The sequence below is a fragment of the Salmo salar genome, chromosome ssa09 (assembly GCF_905237065.1).
Source record: "Salmo salar chromosome ssa09, Ssal_v3.1, whole genome shotgun sequence".
NCBI lineage: Eukaryota > Metazoa > Chordata > Actinopteri > Salmoniformes > Salmonidae > Salmo > Salmo salar.
In genome coordinates, this window is record NC_059450.1 from 44,120,368 (window position 1) to 44,146,356 (window position 25,989).

At 41.1% G+C, this 25,989-nt stretch overlaps 1 protein-coding gene across 1 annotated transcript; it reads right to left on the reverse strand.

The window, feature by feature from the left end:
- Nucleotides 1–1,507: 1,507 nt before the first annotated feature.
- Nucleotides 1,508–25,235, reverse strand: tpo (thyroid peroxidase). Its single transcript, XM_045724963.1, has 13 exons — nt 25,192–25,235; nt 24,862–25,022; nt 24,379–24,511; nt 23,790–23,919; nt 17,559–17,765; nt 16,856–17,374; nt 11,484–11,742; nt 10,441–10,611; nt 10,030–10,267; nt 9,604–9,812; nt 2,259–2,286; nt 1,817–1,985; nt 1,508–1,735 (listed from the first exon to the last, which is right to left on the reverse strand). Exons 1-13 carry the CDS (start codon nt 25,233–25,235, stop codon nt 1,508–1,510), a joined length of 2,496 nt encoding a protein of 831 aa, XP_045580919.1.
- Between the last annotated feature and the right edge of the window lie 754 nt (nt 25,236–25,989).

Consider the following 25,989-nt stretch of genomic DNA (forward strand, 5'->3'; position numbering starts at 1 on the left):
ATGTGAGCCGTAGGAAGTGTCACGTAACAGCAGAGATCCTTTGTAATGGATAGAGATGGCAAAGAAGGCCAAGAAATGGTCAGACAGGGTACTTCCTGTACAGAATCTTCTCAGGTTTTGACCTGCCATTTGAGTTCTGTTATACTCACAGACACCATTCAAACAGTTTTAGAAACTTTGGAGTGTTTTCTATCCAAAGCCAATAATTATATGCATATTCTAGTTACTGGGCAGGAGTAGTAACCAGATTAAATCGGGTACGTTTTTTATCCAGCCGTGTCAATACTGCCCCCTAGCCCTAACAGGATAACAAAGAAATACAAACACATAGAAACAGAACATAGAACGACCACCCAATGTAACACCCTGGCCTAACCAAAATAAAGAACAAAAAAAACCTCTCTATGGCCAGGGCGTTACATACGTCTCGTGTCTGAGCCGTTGAATTGTGACTCCACTTTGTTTCTCTACTCTTTGCAATTGCAATTCGTAACATGTCATACAAAATGGATGATGGAGATCTATAAATGAATACATACCATATGAAAAGTAACATATCTTCAAACCATGCAATCCAGGATTTCGAACTGTGAGAATTGAAGGCTAATGATAAACGTCCAATTCATCACCACATTTTTAATCACTGAATGGATGTCAGGAATCTGTTAAAACACATGACCAGAGGTCATCAGCACTGCACAACTCATCATGGCATTCCATTGTGCTTTGCCATTGATAAATTAAGTACAAGATTGATAGGTTGCTCATTTGCTGTCTTTCGCTTTCCACAAAGGAAGACACTGGGATTGCTATTTGTCAAGTTGAAGCATGCAGTCACCCCCTCCCCCCAAAATGCATTACCTCTTCCTTTGCGTTCAGTTGCGTCAGAAACTCATCAATATTTTTGAAAGACTCTCCTTTCTCCAGCCTCTCAAAACAGAAGGTTCAGGTCATCTGTGTCATTCAACGTTCCAGATTTCAATGTCAACTGTTCCGTTTTGGTTGAGGTAAGCAGCAACAATGATTCCTCCTACAAATAAAACTGAAAAGAAAAATAAAGTGGTGCATGTCAGTGAGTGGCACAGCAATGTTATTGAGGGGATAACCATCCAGACAAACACTTATGCCACTTACGCTGGAGAAGCCGGGATTGAGGACTTGTAACTCATGCAGTTCAGCAAAAACAGAAAAGATGCCAAAGTTCCTCAGGAGCCAGTCAATGCTTCCACTGGTGTTCGAGACAGATGGGATCTGAAACTAAATACTTTAAATCCCCGTAAGCAGAAGTGTGGATGTTTGTGCTTTCCAGAATCATTTATTACCTAATGAGTCATTTCTCTAAAGGAATGGATGAAATGAGTGAATATCACTCCGTTGGTCTCTGTCCATGGAGGCTGATTGGCTGCTTAGAGCATCAATGCGGAAACAGAGAACAGAGCCTATGTTACCTTGACTTCTTATTCAATTGTAGGCATATCACCCATTGCATTGAAGATGGCACTGGGTATCATGGCATTACATACACAATTGGGTAGGTCTGACAGCTGAAGTTCTTGGATCTGAGACAGGAATGGAAATTCCTGGATGGAGATTCCAAGAATGGTAGGAGCTTCTTCTGGAACCACTTGTCAACGAAACCAGCGTCGTTCAGCTGTGCATTAATGAAGTTGCTGATTTTGAGCTCTCCTATGGCATCAAGGACATGTGGCGTAGCTGGACTGCTGATGTTGGGCTTCTGGAAAGGTAGAAACAGTTCCCATTGACAAAGTCTACACATATTGCCAACATTTTGTTCTAATTCTGGGATTAAACATACCATGCTGGAGTACTCCAGAAGAGCCTTATACAGAACAGCAGCTTCCACATCTCTGTTGAGTAAGTCTTTTTGCTTGCCAATTGGCATTTCAGCAGCATCGCTAAGTTGTCCACTGAGAGAAGGGTTGTCGCAAAGAAAATAACGCAGGGTAGTGAACAAAATGAGACAACTGTGACATCAACATGAGAAACAACAAATAAGAGGGGAGATTTGTGTCTGTTGCTCCCAACAACACTCCCTGATGAATTTAAAAAGCTGACTGAGGAACAGGCATATTCAGAGATGTTAAAATTGCAAAGGGAGTCAGAGGAATTGCCAGACAACAGGTGTTGCTCCAGTTGTGAGCTGTAGGAAACGATCATGAAAAATACGTTTACAAATGATAACTCAGTGAGTCTCAATTTCTTACACCATGCGCTATACAAGAAAGTACTGAACCCACCTGCTGATTTCAGCACAAAGTTGTTCTTCTAAAAAAAAGAGAACGAAAAAAACAATAGTTATTTTAGACCCAAAACAAATTGCCAATCTGATGAAAGAAAATCGAAATGCCCCAGTTAGCATCTTTGGACAGATATCTGAACAATGCAGATATCTGATGTATGGGCCTTCCATGTAAACAAGTGTCTAATTTGAATACGATCCCATTCAGGGAGTACTTACCACAACAAAAGGTGGAGGCCTTGAGCAACCTTTGAGGAAGATAGTTGAAATAGGGACATTCAATTAACAGGAAGACTTAAAAAAAGACATTGACTGCTTTAGTGACACCCCAGTGTAGTAGGTAAAATACATTGACTGCTTGAATGACACCCCAGTGTAGTAGGTAAAATACACTGACTGCTTGAATGACACCCCAGTGTAGTAGGTAAAATACATTGACTGCTTGAATGACACCCCAGTGTAGCTCCATTGTTAGGTTACTGGACATATTAGCAGTTGGTTGTGTTCAGTTTTTAAAAACCAGCCGCCTAATGGAGCAACTGCAGACCAGGCTCAACTTCCCTGTTGCCATAAATGCCATATATTGTCAGCCTTTCACCAGAAATATCAGTTTCAGGCTTAATGTAGCTCTCAAGAACCCAAGTGGGGTATACCCAGTTCACAGCCAGCGGGGTTCTCAGCTGGTAGGCCTACTAATCACAGCTGGCTCCCTCGTGAATAGAATCCTGACACTCTGTTTAATCCCATCCCTCTATCTAAATGAAAATATGCCTCACTTGCAATAGACCTACAGTTTTGGAAACATTTTGGATTTAACACTCATATAAGCGAGAACTAATTTGTCTAATACAAAAGATACATTTACTGTGTTGCAGTTTAGCAAAGTTACACCCGGACGTTTTCACACGTAGCCTCGGCTACGACATGTCCTCTCACCTTGTTATATAGCGCAGTGTGTTTTATGAATTAACATTTCCTCTGCATGCTGGAGCTGGGCACAGGCTAATATTGTTCAAAACCATACAAAAGAAAACTTCATCCTAGCATATAGCCCAGGCGTGTCAAACTCATTCCATGGAGGGCCTTGTGTCTGTGGGTTATGGTTTTTCCATTCAATTAAGACCTAGACAACAAGGTGAAGGGAGTTATTTACTAATTAATGACCTTATTTCATCAAGCAAGTACAAGAGAGGAGCCAAAAACCCACAGCCACTTAGCCCTCGGTGGAATGATTTTGACGTGATTTAGCTGTCTTGAGTTTTGGCATGTCGTGAAGAAGGAAGCCTGTTTCTCTGAAAATGCTGATGAAACATAATGAATACAAACACAGAATATGAAGATAAAGAAATTCCTATTGACAAAAAAAAACCTAACTAGAAATGGAGATCGTTACTAATCCTAATTTGTCCAGAATTTGACATGATAGTTACGTACTGTACTGTACAGTAGAGCATTGTTACGCAGTACAGTTTGTGAATTTAGAATAATTGCACATAAACTCACAATGGAAAAGATGAATGAGCAACATGATTAACGGGTATAACAATATGTAGATAAAAGATTCATTACAAATTCATGAACAACACTTCAAATAAAGTGTTACCATCATTTGTGTATGTACATCAAAAATAACCTCAATACCCTAGTGTGTAAGTCTAGTGTGGTGCTAGTTACTGGGTCATTGGTACATGTTGTGTTAGAGCAAGATATGTTATCATCATTACATTTATTTTTAGAAAGTGTTTGCGAATCTGTTTTACCAAAGCAATAATGGCCGCAAAAATTCCCCAAAGCCATTACAATACACAACCGTCCTGTCAGGCATTGTTGCTTCAACCTACACATTTCACTGAAATTAATTTTCCACAACCAAATATATATGTATATCGTTTGTTGTAGCCAATCATTTGACTGACACTGAAAAACGTATTTAATTTATTTTTATTTTTTATTAAACACTAACAGTTCATTCAACTTTCAAGCTAAATGTAAAAAGTGTATCAAGTTACAGGGTCTAACTTGTGGTGTGTCCAAGTTAACTTGGGGTGGAAGACACCGGCTGTGTCACGCATGAATAAACAACATATCTATGGTGTCACGCTAAGCAGTTTCTTTCTATTCTTGAAAAGAAGACAGGCTGGGCCTTTCTCCTCCTGTCAATAACTGCTTTGCATTTGATCATAATGATATTCTGTATATGTGCTCTGTAATTATATATTTTTCAGTGATTGGGCTTAAGGGATAGATCAGACGCTGGCATGATCATCAAACAACTGCACATCAATGGTCAACTTGCGGCCAGCTGGAAGTCCTTCCAAATCCACATCCTTGTACAAAATACCACATTTTCACAACACTTAAAAAATACTTTTTTTTTTTTTAAATAAGTGTTTATTTATTTTAGCTAGATATGTATTCCATCAGAACAGTTCATACAAGTGATTCAATCCCTTGTTGTGTCAGAAGAAGAATTTACGCCAGTAATGTAGGCCAGCAGCAAATGCTTGCCCGGGATTGGAACGTCTAACCAAGAACTGAATGTAGCAAGCAGGCTCATCATAACTCTACAAACTGCCCTGGTTACCCCAGATAAAGTAGCAGCCTCATCATAACTCTACAAACTGCCCTGGTTACCCCAGATAAAGAACCAGGCTCATCATAACTCTACAAACTGCCCTGGTTACCCCAGATAAAGAACCAGGCTCATCATAACTCTACAAACTACCCTGGTTACCCCAGATAAAGTAGCAGGCTCATCATAACTCTACAAACTGCCCTGGTTACCCCAGATAAAGTACCAGGCTCATCATAACTCTACAAACTGCCCTGGTTACCCCAGATGAAGTACCAGGCTCATCATAACTCTACAAACTGCCCTGGTTACCCCAGATAAAGTACCAGGCTCATCATAACTCTACAAACTGCCCTGGTTACCCCAGATAAAGTACCAGGCTCATCATAACTCTACAAACTGCCCTGGTTACCCCAGATGAAGTACCAGGCGCATCATAACTCTACAAACTGCCCTGGTCAGTTGGAAATCTCCTTCCTTAAACTCATCACCAAGCTGGTTTTGCAGCAATGTTAGTGACCATTTAATAGCATATCATTGCATACAAGTGTTTTAGAGGTGAGTCATGAACATTAGTGTGAACGTGATCAGATGCATCAGGCCCATAGGGTCCACAGAGTCATATGCTCCCTCACATTTGTCCTGTTAAAAAAATAAGTATATATTTTTTGTTGTTGTTTCTCTGTAATAATACTAGCCACCTAGCAATTTTATGTAGATGGCTTTAGCTAGCCCAGATATATTCCAATCTCCCAACATCATAACTAGCTACCAAGAGGCGATTTCAGGCTATCAATCAAGTTAGAGTAGCTAGCTTGTCTAACTATTTTAGCTGGAATGCCTGCTGGCAAGGTTGGTAGACTTTAGAAAAGCAAACAATAAGACTCCCCATTCCCCTCAGATTTGGTCTCTCTCTCTCTGGTCTATCTCTCTCTCTCTCTATCTCTGGTCTCTCTCTCTGGTCTCTCTCTCTGGTCTCTCTCTGGTCTCTCTCTCTGGTCTCTCTCTCTCTGGTCTCTCGCTCTCTGGTCTCTCGCTCTCTGGTCTCTCTCTGGTCTCTCTCTGGTCTCTCTCTGGTCTCTCTCTCTGGTCTCTCTCTCTCTCTCTGGTCTCTCTCTCTGGTCTCTCGCTCTCTGGTCTCTCTCTGCTCTCTCTCTCTCTCTGGTCTCTCTCTGGTCTCTCGCTCTGGTCTCTCGCTCTGGTCTCTCGCTCTCTGGTCTCTCTCTGGTCTCTCTCTGGTCTCTCTCTCTGGTCTGTCTCTCTCTCTGGTCTCTCTCTCTCTCTCTGGTCTCTCTCTCTCTCTCTGGTCTCTCTCTCTGGTCTCTCTCTCTGGTCTCTCTCTCTGGTCTCTCTCTCTCTGGTCTCTCTCTCTCTGGTCTCTCTCTCTCTGGTCTATCTCTCTCTCTCTCTCTGGTCTCTCTCTCTGGTCTCTCACTCTCTGGTCTCTCTCTGGTCTCTCTCTGGTCTCTCTCTCTCTCTCTCTCTCTCTCTCTGGTCTCTCTCTCTCTGGTCTCTCTCTCTCTTGTCTCTCTCTCTCTCTCTGGTCTCTCTCTCTGGTCTCTCTCTCTGGTCTCTCTCTCTCTCTCCCTGGTCTCCCTCTGGTCTCTCTCTCTCTGGTCTCTCTCTCTCTCTGGTCTCCCTCTCTGGTCTCTCTCTCTGGTCTCTCACTCTCTGGTCTCTCTCTGGTCTCGCTCTCTCTCTGGTCTCCCTCTCTGGTCTCTCTCTCTGGTCTCTCACTCTCTGGTCTCTCTCTGGTCTCGCTCTCTCTCTCTGGTCTCTCTCTGGTCTCTCTCTCTCTCTCTCTCTCTCTGGTGTCTTTTGTCTCTCTCTCTCTCTAGTCTCTTGGCCCAACCTACCCGGGGTATGGGGTAAGTTGAGCCGCGGGACAGGGTAAGTTAAGCCGCTTATAAATGTCTGTACTGAATTAAATATTACCACTACCTTTTAAAAATCACATCTCTCTTTATTTCCCAAACACAATTACAATCGCTTATTTGTCTTTTAAGCATTTTTAAACACAGGCTTAACACCTAACAAACACTTTGTACTTTTTAAAACACTTTTAACATAGGCTCTGTTGTTGCCTTATATGCCAGTAATAATGCTTTGCATTACGCCTGGGGGGGAAAAAAAAACATTTCAATTTGCTCAACTTGGATGGCTCAACCATTGGTTCAACTTACCCGAAGGCAAACATTTTGACTATATTATCCCATACAGCTAGAATGATGCACTTTCATGCTCGGTTTTGGACCTCATATTGTATCTTATAAAGACCCCAACTGATGTATAAAACAATCTTAAAACGTTCTACTTTGGTTTGGATACAAGCATCATGTAACCTTTAACGCAGTACATTCATTTGACCTGGTTGAAAACCATTTTTTGGGGGGAACTTAACTTGCTTACCACTTTTTCCATGTGCTTTCTTCCTTCACAGAATCCATGAAATTATTACGTCTTCCTAAATAGTTGGTCAAATGATTCATTTGGTGTATGGTTTCCCAGGAAACAAGGATGGCCCCATATACCCCACTCTTCCCTACCAAGAACATAAATTGCATAGAGAGGGAAACATGATTGACAGTAATTACAGCTGTGTCTTTTTTAATAAGTATACACTGACTTTGTATACCTCTTATGGCTTTATTCATCCCAAATACATTGAACTGATGTACAATGATATTCACAAAGATAAAAGGCGTAGTAGGGGAAACAGTAGTTCAAATATAAGCATGAACAAGCATGAAAACATAGAGCAAAAAAAACAAACACAGGCCAATGTTTTCAATGGAGGATCTCTTGCTTCTCGACTTCTTAGCTGTAGTTGTCTGAAAATAAATTGGGAAATACAATGTGTATTCAATGTGTATTGCCTCAGGCTATGCAATCACTCATAGATATTATTCCTATTTAAAATTCACAAAGTGACTGCAGGCGACATCGTGCTTTCACACTTTTCCCCCACAATGGTGTTGCTTTAAGAGTACCAGTGGGGGGCAGTTAAGAACCAAGGCAAGATGACACAGAAGTTAATACAGGGTGAGACAGATAGTACTGGGTGGATTAGATTTTCACTGGTAGTATCCTTGGTTACATCACAGAATTCAAAGAAGACTGATTTCCTCTCACTAACTACTGGTATTATGTTTCTCTTCAACTTGGCTTCTGATTGAAATTCTGTGATTCTGGTGCAGCGCAGTGTTGTTATATATATATATATTTTTTTTCATTTTGCATCTCTTAGTGATGTATAATTGATTCCCTGGGTCATTTCATGTTTTTGTGTGTATCTGAGTTATTAGTGTTCAAGCAGGCGGGTATCCAGCCGGTATGACGTAGTACTGTGGTAAAGTCTCTCTCAGTATGACGTAGTACTGTGGTAAAGTCTCTCTCACTACATTGGAAGTTAATAGGAACACGACTTTTAGATCTCTAAAACGTCTATCATACGTTTCAGATTTCAATACTAGCCGATGTCATAACTCGGGAGGACGTCTTCTCTCAAATGAGCCATTGATCATATTTTTGCGATATTCCTACCTGGAGAGATGTGTAATTTAACAGAGAGTCAAGCACATTTCTACAATTTGTCTGCCTCTTCAGTCCAGGGTGCATTGCATGGTGCCGTTGCCAGAGATAGAAAGGAGGTAGGAATCCAATGAATGAAGGAAACGTATAACGTCCCACCCAGCCGACTGTCGACCAATCACGTTCATGTTGTCATGCTGCGTTACACGTTGCTAAGCTAATCGTCACGTAACCCCTTTTCAAAGTCAGTGTGTATATGTCGAGAAAATGTCAAAAATAAGTAATGTCATGATTCCAAAGCTATACGATATTACAGATAGCAAGTTAGTTATCTTACATCTAGGAAAATATTTGCAATGTTGTACTGCTAATGTTGGGTTTTTGAGCTAGCGCCTAATAGACTCCCATTCACTCCTTGAAGGAGAGCGCTCTTTGTCCCAGAATCGCCCAGAATGAACCGTGCAGCCCATTGACGTACCATTGACGTTTTCCATCTCCTCAAAAGTATATCTGCCATTGCTATTGTTAGACTCCACTCTGTGAGCCACATCAATCTACAGGTTGGTGAGATTGTAGAGGTTGGTGAGATTGTAGACTCTTAAATTGATAGTGCAGTTTGTTTGACTGATTTTACAGCTGACTAGCTACTTTACCTACTGATATTGTTTTCAGTATTATTGTGTGTAGCTACGTTTGCTAGCAAGCTACCTAGCAAGCTAGCTAGTCAGCCAGCCCATAAAGAGATCATTGCATTGTGGATTTTGTAGTCGACTTGAGCTGCAACAGATTTCCACAACGATTTTTCATGTTGCTACCAATCTTATTATAACGCCAAAATTAAACATTTGTTGACTAATAAATATTAGTCTCACATATTAGTGTTATTTAACACTACATTAATGAGGGGTTCTGGGGGGATTTGTCCTTTAAATGAAAAATTGTTTGAAGTACTACTTAAGTCGTTTTTTACTATTTATATTTTTGACAACTTTTAACTTTACTTCACTGCATTCCTGAAGACAATAATGTATTTTTTACTCCATACATTTTCCCTGACAACAAAACGTACTCGTTACATTTCGAATGCTCGGGCAGGACAGCAATATGGTCCAATTCACACACCTATCAATATAACACACCTATCAATATGACACACATATCAATATAACACGTTGTCATCTACCTCTGATCTGGCAGACTCCCAAAACCGCAAATACTGCATTTATAAATGACATCATACCTGGGCTAGGCTCCTCTCTCCAGGCCTCCAAGTTCATTGATGGGATATTGTCACACAAGAGAAAACCGTCAGGGTATTTCCCAAACCTGAAGGGGTCAAGAGGGGCCTCATTCACTTCACTGTTGTCACAGATCACGCGAGATAGAGAGTGCCTTAGAAGTTCCACCCTCTGACCCTGTGTAAACACACCCTCACTCTCCCACCAGAACCTGAAAAAAGCATACAGCAATTCAATGATAATAATAATCAGTCCAATATAGTCAAAAGAAGGCTTCAGAATATAGCGTACGTAGGGGTCCAAGCAGCAAATACTACAACAATACTTCAACAGTGTACCTAATACCAGTTACCTTCCAAACCCCTCCATGGTTATAGTCTATGTTTTCTACGAATGCATCTGTTCACATGTTTAAAAAAAAAACTCACCTGTCCCCATCTCGAATCATCTTTATCTGTTTTCCAATGAGACATGAAAAGAGTGGACCAGTCCTGGAGCCAGGCAGAGGTTCCTCTACCAGTCCTCCTAGCCACACGTCAATGTTGTCAGGATGTCTAAACAGGTCCATGATCTTCCCAACAACACTTGCATCCTTTACAACTTCTCTGAAGTCGTCTTGAGTCGCTATTCTGTCAAGTCCACAGAACGTCCTCCAGTCATTGTAACCTGGGACGTAGTTATTGTGCAATTGCATTATGCCTGCTTACTAGAGGATTCACAACAGATTTTCACAGTGGAGTTGTGCAGAGCGATTAATACCTTTTTGAATTTGGTTGGATTTCAATTAGATTACTTTAAATTGTCCTAATTATTGACTCCTGTTTATGGGTAACACTGACCTGGAAGTCCATGATCACGTCCCCTCTGCAGGTTGAGTGCGGCCAAGTCCAAGCCCCCTGGGACAGTAAGAACAACCAGTCTCTCTGTCAGCTCCTCTGTCAGTAGGTTTTCTGGGGTCACTACAGCCGCCGGCGTCCCCAACAGGCCTCGGAGGACTGGCTCTAGTCCACCTTTCGTGAAGGTAAAAAAAGATGACAACATTTCACAATACACTTTCCACTATAAACACATTATTCTCCGCAAATACTTCCAGTCAAATTAGTTCTAGGGTAGTTATGTAAGTTTCACATGCCTTCAGCAGAGCTAGTTGTGTTAATATGATCCCTTTCATTGCAATAAAATGCATATCTGTGGGGCTAAATCATTCAGTCTTGCTAGTAACCACTGAGAACTGGCTTTGGCTGGTATAGTTATGCATCACTTTGGATGTTCAGTAATGTATTCTGGAGCAGCTCATATGATTATTCCTATTTAAAATGTCTAAATAACAGTTCCAAGTCTCTGTCAGATTAACAATATCCTATGAACAGTACTAAAAGCACTAGAACTTTAAAAAGGGAGTCCCCATGGCAACTGTAGTAAGGTACATGTAGTTATAGACTTCAGAGGTTACATTAAGAAGAGACTCGCCAGTCTGGGTATCTACTGCACAAGAAACCTCCTGCTGTATAGCCTGAAATGAGACTACTTTGATAACCTTTACCAAAACGGAGGTGGGGACACCCTTTGTTATTGTTTCATCTAAGGATTGGCCCTTTTAAGTGTTTAGTATGCAACAGTTCACCCTATTAGTTTCAATAGTAATTTATTTATTTATTAAATGTAACCTTTATTTAACTAGGCAAGTCAGTTTAGAACAAATTCTTATTTACAATGACAGCCTACAGTGGGTTAACTGCCTTGTTCAGGGGCAGAACGACAGATTTTTACCTTGTCAGCTCGGAGATTCAAACCAGCAACCTTTCGGTTATTGGCCCTACAGCTCTAACCGCTAGGCTACCTGCCGCCCCAAAATATGTATGCAGCATATGAGAATACCAACCCTCTTTGATGAGTCGCCAGGGACTGAAGAAAGTCTTATGCAGACTCAAAGAGGAGAAGCGTTCATGTTCCTGGAAGCTCTGGTTGAGTCTCCTGAGAACTGAGGGAATAGTGGCATGGCCAAATCGGAATGCAGCAGTAGAGAACACATTGGAGGCTGAGGGCTCTGTAGTTGGATCATAGCCCCCATAGGGACCAATGTAAAGATCAAAAGCCTCTCTTCCAATGATTTTGGGAACATAATCCCTGGTGGTTATAATCTAGGGGCAAATACAGAACAAAGCAAAAGCAGACCTTTCGTTAATTTTAAAGAATACATTTTGGAAAATACAAGTTTCTATGTCCATTCCATTAAAAATATATATTTCCTGTGGTCCAAGTTGGAACAGGACAGGTTACCCTCAGGGTTCAAATTAATGCACTGCCACCAGATATCCTTGCAGAAAATTAGCAAGATTATCTAGGACAGGCTGTATACATTCATCTGAATATATTCTACTGAGATGGTATTTTGGGATATTTTATGCGAGCTTGGAGATATTATTGTTTATTTGTTCCCCTGTGGTTAACCTCAGAAAATGTAATTTGGCCTCAATGTAAATAATGTATTGTGTCATTTTGGAGTAACTTTTATTGTAAATAAGAATAGAATAAGTTTCTAAACATACCTACATTAATGTGGATGCTACCAAGTTTTAGGATCATCATGAATGAATCCTGAATAATGATGAGTGAGAAAGTTACAGATGCACAAATATCTTACCCCCAAGACATGCTAACCTCTCACCATTACAATAACAGGGGAGGTTTGCATTTTTGTGGGGTTATGATATTTCTGTGTCTGTAACTTTCTCCCTCATCATTATTCACGATTCATTCAGCATTATCTGTAATCCTGGTTGCATCCACATTTATGTAGAAGTGTTAATTTACATTGAAAGTGACTCCAAAATGGGGAAAAAAATACATGAATTACCATTAATTTCTATTGGGCAGAAGATAATCTGAAAAACAACCAAAACAAACAAGAAATGCATCCAACACATGTGTAGATTCACAAGCTTGATGTGGTCATTGCGTGCTGCAAATATGGGACCAAATACTTTTACTACTTTAATACACATAATCGAATTTGTCCCAATACTTTTTCTCCACTAAAATGGGGGGACTGTGTACAAAAAGTGCTACAATTTCACAACAGTTCACCTGATATGGATGAAAATACCCTCAATCTGCACTTTAACCATCATAGTCATTGGTTTATTTCAAATCCAAATTTTTGGAGTATAGAGCCATGAGAAGAAAAAATGCTTCACTGTCCCAATAATTACAGAGGACACTGTATCACACACAGAGACTGCAGTATGTACAGGGCACTGTATCACACACAGAGACACAGCAGTACGTACAGGACACACTATATTACACACAGAGGCACTGCAGCATGTACAGGACACTATACAACACACAGAAATTGCAGTATGTACAGGGCAGTGTATCACACAGAGACTGCAGTATGTACAGGGCACCGTATAACACACAGAGACACTGCAGTATGTACAGGCCACTGTATCACACACAGAGACACTGCAGCATGTACTGGGCACACTATATTACACACAGAGACACTGCAGCATGTACAGTATATAAAGCCTAGTATATGAAGCCTTGCTCTCTTCACATTTGACAAGACAGACAATTTGATCATCTGTAGAAAATCAACCCTTCGGAGACTTTGTTGAAAGAACTGTATTCTGGTTGGTGCACTCATTTAGCTTCTCTCCAACAAGACATCATACAGTAAGGGAAAAAAGTATTTGATCCCCTGCTGATTTTGTACGTTTGCCCACTGACAAAGAAAGGATCAGTCTATAATTTTAATAGTAGCTTTATTTGAACAGTGAGAGACAGAATAACAACAACAAAAATCCAGAAAAACGCATGTCAAAAATGTTATAAATTGATTTGAATTTTAATGAGGGAAATAAGTATTTGACCACCTCTCAATCAGAAAGATTTTTGGCTCCCAGGTGTCTTTTATACAGGTAGCGAGCTGAGATTAGGAGAACACTCTTAAAGGGAGTGCTCCTAATCTCAGCGTGTTATCTGTATAAAAGACATCTGTCCACAGAAGCAATCAATCAATCAGATTCCAAACTCTCCATCATGGCCAAGACCAAAAAGCTCTCCAAGGATGTCAGGAACAAGATTGTAGACCTACACAAGGCTGGAATGGGCTACAAGACCATCGCCAAGCAGCTTGGTGAGAAGGTGACAACAGTTGGTGCGATTATTCGCAAATGGAAGAAACACAAAAGAACTGTCAATCTCCCTCGGCCTGGGGCTCCATGCAAGATCTCACCTCGTGGAGTTGCAATGATCATGAGAACGGTGAGGAATCAGCCCAGAACTACATGGGTGTCACGTCCTGACCAGTAAAAGGGGTTATTTGTCATTGTAGTTTTGTCAGGGCGTGGCAGGGGGTGTTTGTTTTGTGTGATTTGGGTTTAGGTTCTATGTTTTCTATTTCTATGTTTAAATCTAGTTTTATATTTCTATGTTGGATTTTTGGTAGGACCTCCAATTAGAGACAGCTGGTTGTCGTTATCTCTAATTGGAGGCCATATTTAGTTGAGGTTTGTTTCATTTGTGTTTTGTGGGTGGTTATTTTCTGTATAGCCTGTGTGCCTTATGGAACTGTTTTTCGTCATTTGTTTATTTTGTTTAAGCAGTTTCTTTAAATAAATTAAGAAGATGAGCACTTTACCAGCTACACCTTGGTCCAATCCTGACGACGCCTGTGACGACGGGAGGATCTTGTCAATGATCTCAAGTCAGCTGGGACCATAGTCACCAAGAAAACAATTGGTAACACACTATGCCGTGAAGGACTGAAATCCATCAGCACCCGCAAGGTCCCCCTGCTCAAGAAAGCCCGTCTGAAGTTTGCCAATGAACATCTGAATGATTCAGAGGACAACTGGGTGAAAGTGTTGTGGTCAGATGAGACCAAAATGGAGCTCTTTGGCATCAACTCAACTCGCCATGTTTGGAGGAGGAGGAATGCTGCCTATGACCCCAAGAACACCATCCCCACCGTCAAACATGGAGGTGGAAACATTATGCTTTGGGGGTGTTTTTCTGCTAAGGGGACAGGACAACTTCACAGCATCAAAGGGACGATGAACGGGGCCATGTACCGTCAAATCTTGGGTGAGAACCTCCTTCCCTCAGCCAGGGCATTGAAAATGGGTCGTGGATGGGTATTCCAGCATGACAATGACCCAAAACACACAGCCAAGGCAACAAAGGAGTGGCTCAAGAAGAAGCACTTTAAGGTCCTGGAGTGGCCTAGCCAGTCTCCAGACCTTAATCCCACAGAAAATCGGTGGAGGGAGCTGAAGGTTCGAGTTGCCAAACGTCAGCCTCGAAACCTTAATGACTTGGAGAAGATCTGCAAAGAGGAGTGGGACATAATCCCTCCTGAGATGTGTGCAAACCTGGTGGCCAACTACAAGAAACGTCTGACCTCTGTGATCGCCAACAAGGGTTTTGCCACCAAGTACTAAGTCATGTTTTGCAGAGGGGTCAAATACTTATTTCCCTCATTAAAATGCAAATCATTTTCTAACATTTTTGACATGTGTTTTTCTGGATTTTTGTTGTTGTTATTCTGTCTCTCACTGTTCAAATAAACCTACCATTAAAATTATAGACTGATCATTTCTTTGTCAGTGGGCAAACGTACAAAATCAGCAGGGGATCAAATACTTTTTTCCCTCACTGTATGTTCTCTCCCTGTCATTTCAATGTAAGGAGGCCTGGGTTACGCGGAGCCTTACAGATTCTTCTTTGACCAATATAATGCCGCTTTTATCCAGCTGAGATAGGGGAAAGTATTTAGTAGTCTTCCTGGCCTTTAATCTAGATAATACCCTGTCCCTGTGGTCGAAGGGATTCCTAAGCAGTAAAACGAACACCATGAGGGTTATAGTGTTATCCTCATATCCACTCTGGGATTGCCATTGGGTCATTTTCTATCACATTTTGAAATGACAGAAGTACATGCAGGCGATTCAGTTCACCTTATTCTATGCCAGATGGACTAAGCAAGCAGGTTCATCCCCTTTTAACTTTCAAAACTGACTTTCAACCAGAAAAGATAAGAACTGAACGCAACTATATCAACGATTTTACAGTTACAGTTAATTGAAGGAAATCAGTCAATTTAAATAACTTCATTACGCCCTAATCTATGGATTTAACATTACTGGGCAGGGGCACAGCCATGAGTGGTGGGCCTGGGAGGGCATAGGCCCACCCACGTGGAGCCAGGTCCACCCACTGGGGAGCCAGGCCCACCCACTGGGGAGCCAGGCCCACCCACTGGGGAGCCAGGCCCAGCCACTGGGGAGCCAGGCCCGCCACTGGGGAGCCAGGCCCACCCACTGGGGAGCTGGCCCAGCCAATCAATATGAGTTTTTCCCCTCAAAAGGGCTTTATTACAGACAGATATGCTCCTCAGTCGATCCCGCAGGTGAAGAAGCCGGATGTGGAGGTCCTGGGCTGGCATGATTACACCTGGTCTGTGGTTGTGAGGCCAGTTGGACGTTCTGCCAAATTCTTAAAAAAAATGTTGGAGGTGGCTTATGGTAGAAAAATCAACATCAACAGCTCTGTTGGACAATCCTGTAGTCAGCATGCAAATTGCACGCTCCCTCAAAACATGATACATCTGTGGCATTGTGTTGTGTGACAAAACTGCACATTTTAGAGTGGCCTTTATATTGTCCCCAGCACAAGGTGCACCTGTGTAATGATTATGCTGTTTAATCAGCTTCTTGGTATACCACACCTGTCAGGTGGATGGATTATCTTGGGAAAGGAGAACTGTTCACTAACAGGGATGTTCATTAACAGAAATAAGCTTTTTGTGCATATAGAAAAATGTGGGGATCTTTAATTTCAGCTCATGAAACATGGGACCAACACTTTACATGTTGCGTTTATATTTTTGTTCAGTATAATTCATTACATCTATTTTGTATTGACTAATGTAAGACCAATGGCCATTTTTAAGAAGTTATTTGTGCACTTTAAATTCAAACCCCATTCTGATACAGATAAGAACTCTGAATTAAGAGATTGACCTCTGACCTAAAAGGAATAACTTCTTACCTGGATAATGCTAATAACACTCTGATAATCTCACTACAATAAGTAACACCATACATCAGGCGCCAGGAACTAGGGGTGCTGGGTCATCCCACAACAAAACAAGGCTCCCCAAAGTGAAAATACTACATGACTATGTATTTTAATACAATTCATACAATATTATCGTGACGTTCCATCATGTACAGTAGGACTTGCCTGGTGCAGAGCTCCGATGATCTTGCGGGCCTCTTGGTAAATAATCTCTGAGCTCCAGTGTGGGTTGAGGCTATTCAAGGCCTCTGCGATTCTATTGTGTTCCCTCATCCACAAAGTGTGTAGAGCCACCAGGGTCAGAACCTCATTCACCCTGCTGTCCCCAGCCAGGAAACAATCCACCCTTTCCCCCTGGGGATCCCCTGGATCTTGGAAGCATGGTGACGGGGTGTTGGGGACAAAAGGCAGGTAGGGTCTGCCACTACTGTCAGTGAATCTGCTGTTGACAGCCAGCCGACCCTCAGAGTTTGAGAGGTCTCGAAGGGCACTCTGTAAATATGGGGTGTGGCCATATACAGTGGATGCATCCAGGAAAGACGTGATTGAGTTCATTTGTTGACGCTGTAGCACTTGTTTGATGTCCGCCGTCGCAGCCTGTGCATTACCGGAGAAGCAGGCTGGCGATGAACGAAAGAAAGGCACACAGCTTCTGTTCCCAGACAGTTTGTCATCAGGGAATGTCTGTGAGAGAAAGAACACAACTTAGTTTGAGCCAAAAATGCTCAGTTAATCATATTATATAAGTGTTTTCCAAAAGCTATATTTTACAACACTTTTGTCTCCCTAAAAGGGATTGGTAGGATTTGGGAAGCAGACAGACAACTGATGTGAAAGCGTATTCATTAGGGTGATTACGAGTGGTTACCTCAATAGGGAAACAGGGGTTTATGTTTTCACACGTCTTTAAACAGTCCAGTCCTCCCAAGAAAGCAGCTCTGCTTGTGCTTTGAGGAGTGAAGGATATGTCATGGTCGATGTACTGGCCCCAGTCCACTAGCATCTGACAATAAACAGCATCTAGCAACATTGGTCTGGTGGAGCTCTGCAGTATTTTCTTGCTGACTTCATGTACCTGGTAATGCAGTGGGAACATGACACAGTATGGTTAGATGATAAATGTTGATATTTTGGAGTGTCTCCTGTGTTTGATGGTTCTAAACTCGTCCTCATAAAGGACAATGAAGAAATCGACAGCTTCACTGTTCACAAACACAAGTACACTGCAAGCATGACCATAGCCCATGTCTCTCAACAAAGATGACCTTTAAATAACCTCTTAGATGTAAAGTCCCCTGTTTAGAGGACCTGCATGGTTCTGGTATAGGTTTCAACCTGGCATATTTGCTTTTAAATGGATCTGTGAAAACCATAGATTGAAATGGCTTGCATTGAGCGATAGCCCTGGTTCTCACAGACACAGCAGTGTATATTTTCCACCTGTGGTATGTAGGATGTGAAATCTGACACCACTTGAAGGTGGGATGTCCCTCCCACCATTTAATCCTCTCTTCAGATTATCCAACAACTCCTGGCTGAACCCTACGACACTGACAAAGCACATACATTTACATTTAAGTCATTTAGCAGACGCTCTTATCCAGAGCGACTTACAGTAGTGAATGCATACATTTCATACATTTTTTTTCTCCGTACTGGCCCCCCGTGGGAATCGAACCCACAGCCCTGGCGTTGCAACCACAAAGCTAGCACATGCCGCGTTCACAAAGCTAGTCGGAACAAGGACTCTCAGAAACATTTGACTTGCTAACTTGTTGAACGCGGCACATGTGTATACCTTACAACCAGTTAGCACATGAAAAATGTCACAACTTCCTAGTTCTGACTAGCACGTGAACGTGGCAACATGCCTGCAATAGATACACACGGCGAGGCAGGGCTTAACATGCCCATGCCCCCGAGTACAGTACAAACTCAGTACTCCCATTACTCCTGTGTTAAATTGCCAACTTTACTCATTACCCGATAAATTTTTTTTTTATCATTCTATGAACATTTGGGATATGCTTGATAGGTTTAATGTACTTCCATGTTGTCTAAATCAACTACCTAAAAACACTTTCATTCTGAACGTGAAAATGTTTAGCATGAACAGATGTCAAATGGAAGGTACGATCACGATTAGCAGTCAAAGTGACGATTCTAACGAATTTTCTTAAACTAGCTATCTAAAACCTGCTGTTTTTTTTAACAATAGTAGGAGAAAAGACCAGCACATTCATTTTCACCAACTGCCCAAGGACCAGGTGAGAAGAACATCATGGTTTCAGGCTATTGCGCTGCTATGATGATGATGGGAAGCTGTCTGGCTCTGGTTATTTGATAAATCTAGGAGTGTTCGAAGCACTTCATCGCTGGTATGTCGTTAACACCTGTTTGTATCTAAATAGCTATGTGTATTGCATAAATCTTGCTAGTTAGCTTGTAGTAAGGACTAGTGAGCTGTATCCAACCAAATGACAGCTATAATATTCTTCGGCATTTGGATATTAATGCAAACCTGGATATTCCACCAACTAGGTGCTGTATTACCATAGGCTACTTTGGGCCATTTGGTAGGGTGGTCTCCCCAGCTGGTTTCCGGCAAGTTGAAAGGGCATACAGTACCAGTAAAAACTTTAGACACACCTCCTCATTACAGGATTTTTCTTTATTTTTACTATTTTCTACACTGTAGAATAATAGTTAAGACGTCAAAACTATAAAATAACACATATGGAATCATGCAGTAGCCGAGACAGTGTTAAAGAAATGAAAATATATTGTATATTCGAGATTCTTCAATGTAGCCACCCTTTGCCTTGATGACGGTTTTGTACGCTCTTTGCATTCTCTCAACCAGCTTCATGAGGTAGTCACCTGGAATACATTTCAATTAACAGGTGTGCCTTCTTAAAAGTTAATTTGTGGTATTTATTTCCTTCTTAATGTGTTTCAGCCAATCAGTTGTGTTGTGACAAGGTAGGGATAGTATACAGAAGATAGCCCTATTTGGTAAAATACCAAGTCCATATTATGGCTAGAAAAGCTCTTATAAGCAAAGAGAAATGACAGTCCATCATTACTTTAAGATATGAAGGTCAGTCAACATAGAAAATGTCAAGAACTTTCAATGTTTCTTCAAGTGCAGTCACAAAAAACATCAAGTGCTATGATGAAACTGGCTCTCATGACGACCACCACAGGAAAGGAAGACCCAGTATCAAGCCACAAGGTGAGACCCAAATGCAGACACAGGAGGCAGATGGTTGGAGTCTTACAGTGTTTATTAATCCAAAGGGGTAGGCAAGAGAATGGTCGTGGACAGGCAAAAATGTAAAAAAACAGATCAGAGTCCAGGAGATACAAAGTGGCAGACAGGCTCGTGGTCAAGGCAGGCAGAATGGTCAGGCAGGCGGATACAAAGTCCAGAAACAGGCAAGGGTCAAAACCAGGATGACTAGAAAAAGGAGACTGCAAAAAGCAGGAGAACGGGAAAACCGCTGGTTGACTTGGAAACATACAAGACGAACTGGCACAGAGACCGGAAACACAGGCATAAATAGACTGGGGAAAGTAAGCGACAGGTGAAAGGACAGGTGAAATAGATCAGGGCGTGACACCCAGCTTTACCTCTGCTGCAGAGGATAAGTTCATTAGAGTTAACTGCACGGCCGATTGCAGCCCAAATCAATGCTTTACAGAGTTCAAGTAACAAACACATCTCAACATCAACTGTTCAGAGGAGACTGCGTGAACCAGTCCTTCATGGTCAAATTACTGCAAAGAAACCACTACTAAAGGACACCAATAATACGAAGAGACTTGCATGGGCCAAGAAACACGAGCATTGGACATTAAACTAGTTGAATCTGTCATTTGGTCTGATAAGTCCAAATGTCAGAGTTTTGGTTCCAACCAGTGCGTTTTTGTGAGACGCAGAGTAGGTGAACGGATGATCTCTGCATGTGTGGTTCCCACTGTGAAGCATGGAGGAGGAGGTGTGATGGTGTGGGGGTGCTTTGCTGGTGACAATGTCAGTGATTTATTTAGAATTCAAGGCACACTTAACCAGCATGGCTACCACAGCATTCTGCAGCGATACGCTGCAGGTTTGTGCTTAGTGGGACTATTATTTGTTCTTCAACAGGACAATGACCCAACACACCTCCAGGCTGTGTAAGGGCTATTTTACCAAGAAGGAGAGTGATGGAGTGCTGTCAGATGACCTGGCCTCCACAATCACCCGACCTCAACCCAATTGAGATGTTTTGGGATGAGTTGGACCGCAGAGTGAAGGAAAAGCAGCCAACAAGTGCTCAGCATATGTGTGAGCTCCTTCAAGACTGTTGGAAAATAATTCCTCATGAAGCTGGTTGAGAGAATGCTAAGAGTGTGCAAATCTGCCATCACGGTAAAGGGTGGCTACTTTGAAGAATCTAAATATATTTTGATTTGTTTAACAATGTTTTGGTCATTACATATGTGTTATTTAATAGTTTTCATGTCTTCACTATTATTCTACAATGTAAAAAATAATAAAAATATAGAAAACCCCCTGAATGAGTAGGTGTGTCCAAACTTTTGACTGGTACTGTATAGGCAAGCCAACAATAATCAACTTTTCTAAATACCTAGACCCTTCAAGGGCAGGCAAACACTGGAAGTAGTTACGCGACATATCTAAGACTAGCTAATTCAATCGAGATTAACTTCTCTCGCTAGCCAGCCAGATAATGTCAGCTAACAGGCAAAAAAGCTAGGGGTAAACAAACAGTGACAGCTCTATTAGCTTTACTGTCAGTGTTAGCAGGTCGGGTAAAACAACAGAGTGACAGAAAACGTATCATGCAAATAATTTGCGCTACCGAGTGGCGTAGCAGTCTAAGGCACTGCATCTCAGTGCTAGAGGCATCCCTACAGACCCTGGTTTGATTCCAGGATGTATCACAACTGGCTGTGATTGGGAGTCCCATACTGTAGGGTGGCGCACAATTGGCCCAGCATCATCCGGGTTAGGGTTTGCCTGGGGTAGGCCATCATCGTAAATAAACATTTGTTCTAAACTGACTTGCCTAGTTAAATAAAGGTTTAAAAAAATGAGGTGTTGTGACAACCAGTAATAACGCTGCTGAAAACCTTCATTAAAACATCAAAAAAGTGTCAGTAGTTTGCTTAGGATGCCGCCAAAGTTAGAATTATTACATGGGCGTAACGGGAGTACTCTACGGCTGTACCCTACCCGGGGGCGTGGTCATGTTAAGCAACTTCTCGCCATGTACACTACCGTTCAACAGTTTGGGGTCACTTACAAATGTCCTTGTTTTTGAAAGAAAAGCAATTTTTTGTCCATTAAAATAACATTAAATTGATCAGAAATATAGTGTAGACATTGTTAATGTTGTAAATAACTATTGTAGCTCGAAACGGCAGATTTTTTATGGAATATCTACATAGGCGTACAGAGGCCCATTATCAGCAACCATCACTCCTGTGCTCCAATGGCACGTTGTGTTAGCTAATCCAAGTTTATCATTTTAAAAGGCTAATTGATCATTAGAAAACCCTTTTGAAATTATGTTAGCACAGCTGAAAACTGTTGTTCTGATTAAAGAATCAATAAAACTGGCCTTCTTTAGACTAGTTGAGTATCTGGAGCATCGGCCTTTGTGGGTTCGATTACAGGCTCAAAATGGCCATAAACAAAGCACTTACTTCTGAAACTCATCAGTATATTCTTGTTCTGAGAAACGAAGGCTATTCCATATGAGAAATTTCCAAGAAAATTAAGATCTTGTACAACGCTGTGTACTACTCCCTTCACAGAACAGCACAAACTGGCTCTAACCAGAATAGAAAGAGGAGTGGTTTCCTTACATCATAGCACAGCAGGAGCAAGTGGTTTTGTCGCTCTAGAACATTCAGAGATCGCTTTATAGCCAGTAATCTAAAATTATTTGTAGATTTTAAACAAAAATACACTTTCTGTTTGTCATAGACGGACGATTAGTATAAGAATATAGGCCAGTTCCTATTGAGTTCAGGAAGCCAAGCTGGAGCTCTGTGATGTTCACAGCGGTGGGGCAGATGTTTTGATCAAGAGAGACACTTAGAAAATATGCATTTTACAGGTATAAGGAAGGTGAAATCATGTAGTTAGTAATTTCATCATTTGATTATGCTGTATTTAGAAAGCATATCAGTAATTTCAAACCTTATTCATATAGTTTTGTTGAATAAGAAATACATCATATCAAATATTTTTTATTTTCATATTTTATCATAGTTGTATTTACTTGAGCTTGTGTCCTCAAAAGTGACTATACCTCAACAATTTACAACAATTTTTTTTTTTATCAGAAAAGTGAGATTTTAATATGTACTATGTAGCATTACTAGTTATTGTTTATGACCCTCTCATGATAAATAGTTACTTTTGGGGATTACGTAGATTACATTTTAGATGACATTTTAGATTACATTTCACTGACGATTTCAATTAGTTTCAAGGAGTGTTTGAGGATTACAAGGGTGTTTTACCAACTTCACAACCTCGGAGGAAAAAATTTGAATTTACAGTAGCTTCAGAATCACAGTAAAAATATGTTGTAATACAGACTAATAAATGCTAGGTTCCATTTAGTGGGTTAAACACTGTGCAAACTGCAGGCTGTGTAGCTATGTAATGTATTGTATATTTAATGATGTTTTTCTCCATTTTAAAAATCCAGTCAGTGTGTGGTGATAACATGAAATACGACAGCTGAAAATATCTGAAATACAAATATGAATGCAAATCGGATTATATTCCTCTTGGAAAAAAACCCCCATATTAACACATTCTCAGTATGATAAAAAAAATATATATTTTCTATAACCAGAAATAGTTCATATCTCTCGTACCTGCCTAATGAATGCATGCAGCATATGTGCTTTCCATACAATTTACTAACCTAATTTTGTAGTTATTTAAATGCAATGGATATTCTGCACACGTTTTAATAGAAAGCAGATAACACTGGAAAACTAAGTAGACTCCTTTCAAATAGCTTTCTTATGAAAACATGGTGCACCTGCAGTCTCACAATTTAGAGATTACCGGGGGAAGTTGGAAGCCATTATATAGTTGCCCATGGTTCCAGCCCTTTGGTTGTCTTTCCCCGTCTTCATATTCTGCCGGAAGCCATCTGGCCAAGGCGCTGTTGGCTGTGCCCCAGAAAGGCTTTTGCCTGAAAAATATGTTTAAATCTGTCAAAATACCCCACAATACAAAACAGGTATGTATGCCATCTCCGATTGCAACATCTCACAGAGAATAAGTTAATTATAGTGCATGGTGGGAGTTTTTAGAGGAATTGTGTGGAAATCAACAGAAAATAGCTAGTGTGTGTGTGTGTGTGTGTGTGTGTGTGTGTGTGTGTGTGTGTGTGTGTGTGTGTGTGTGTGTGTGTGTGTGTGTGTGTGTGTGTGTGTGTGTGTGTGTTTAGCTTGTGTCTGTGTGTGTGGGGGGGTATTCCATTTCTAGTTACTTAAAAAACATCAAATACTACAGTAATTTTTTGAATCTATGAAGAAGAAAAAAAATCTACTTTCTAACCTATTGTGAGAAATGTAAAATATAAGTATAAACAAAACTTATTGTGGATGTTCAGATTGAATGAAAACGATACAGGAAATATACCAGACACCTATTATTGCAGACTCCAGATATGGAACGGTACTTGTTGGCGAGGCAATCGTTGTGACAGAAGGCTGGGAGAACGGGTGGAGGACAACCCGACAGGTCTGCAATCAGCGCCAAGTCCTCCAATGAAAGGAGCTCTTGAGAAGTGACAGCACTGAGTTAACTAATGCAAATAGTCTGCAACAGATCGTCTAATTAGGCTGGTCAGGGCAGCCATTTTGCAATTCAATAATATTGCTGACACTGTATATGCGAAAGGCTTATCTTTGACGTTTAACTCTAAGTGAAGTTTGCATCTGCATGCATCTCTTCTGTGTCGTACCAGTATCTGGCTCAAGTTAGAACCACACAGATCTCAGGCAGTTATTTGACTATACCACAGAATAGACATGACCTTTGTGCTGTCATTGCAAGCATATAGCATAGCCTACATTACTCATATATATAGTGTGATAACGGTTGAAGTGAAATATGACCATAGACCTACCTGATGCAACAAGAGCCCTTTTATGTCTCCGGCTGGCTCTGTCCTTTAGAATACATAAAGTTGTGTCAAACACCTCTGCAGCTCTGGAAATCTCCTGGGTCTCAGGCTCTGCTTGCCGGAGAAATGTAAACAGCTGCATTGGGGACCGGAGTGTGCCTCGCCTGTGATTCAGAGGAATTGGCAGATAAGTAGTGAAAAAGTGGACCCCGCTCCCCCCCGATCTTAAAAAAATTTAAAAGTAATGTATCTAGGAACACTCTCACATGAACCATGCACACACTGTCATTAGGTTCATTACTCTGTCCTGGTGTGACATAATGCTGTGTCCACCATCTGAAGGCTTTCTTGAAAAGAGGAAAGGAGTAATCCCCCATTGTCAAATGATGCTCCTGGAAGAGTCAAACATAAGACTTGTAAGGAAACCAACCCATGATATATAATACGGAAACATAATATAGAGAGCGTTTCTATTTATTTACAAATTGTTAGAGAATGTATACAAAGAAAACCAATTTTGGATAATAATAAAGCTACAGTGTTGTGATCCCTGTAGTAATTTGGCAAGGAAGAAAGGGACAGTGACATTCTGCTCTGTTACTATATCTCCTGTAAAGCAGTGAGGGAAAGTTGTATATACCTTTTGAATGGCACCTAATGTGGCTGAGCAGGAGATAATTAGTAACCTCTCTCGGTTACCCGAAGTGACATGTATCGACATCATGACATTCCGTGGAGGGGGAAGTAGATACTGAACCCAATACAGACTGATGTGATCCAGGAAATACCCCCTCAGACAATAGGGCTTTAGAATGAGCAGTCACATGTCACTCTCACAAGGCTTTCAATTGCACAGATCTGATACCCTTCTCATATCAACTATCATGTGGGTTTTCATTTTCTTCAAATTGATGTTAAAAAAATATATATTTTAAAAAGATGAATGTTTAATATGCCCTATTTAATAGCTCCGTTTTCCCCCTGACAATCTCCCCGAGATACATCGCGCTAGCAAATACCTATTGGGAGGGAGACTGCCATGTAGAAGTTGGTCATTAGAGAACAGTCTAATTCCCCCATCCTGCCTGGACGGAGGAATTAGACTGTTCTCTAATGACCAACTTCTCAATT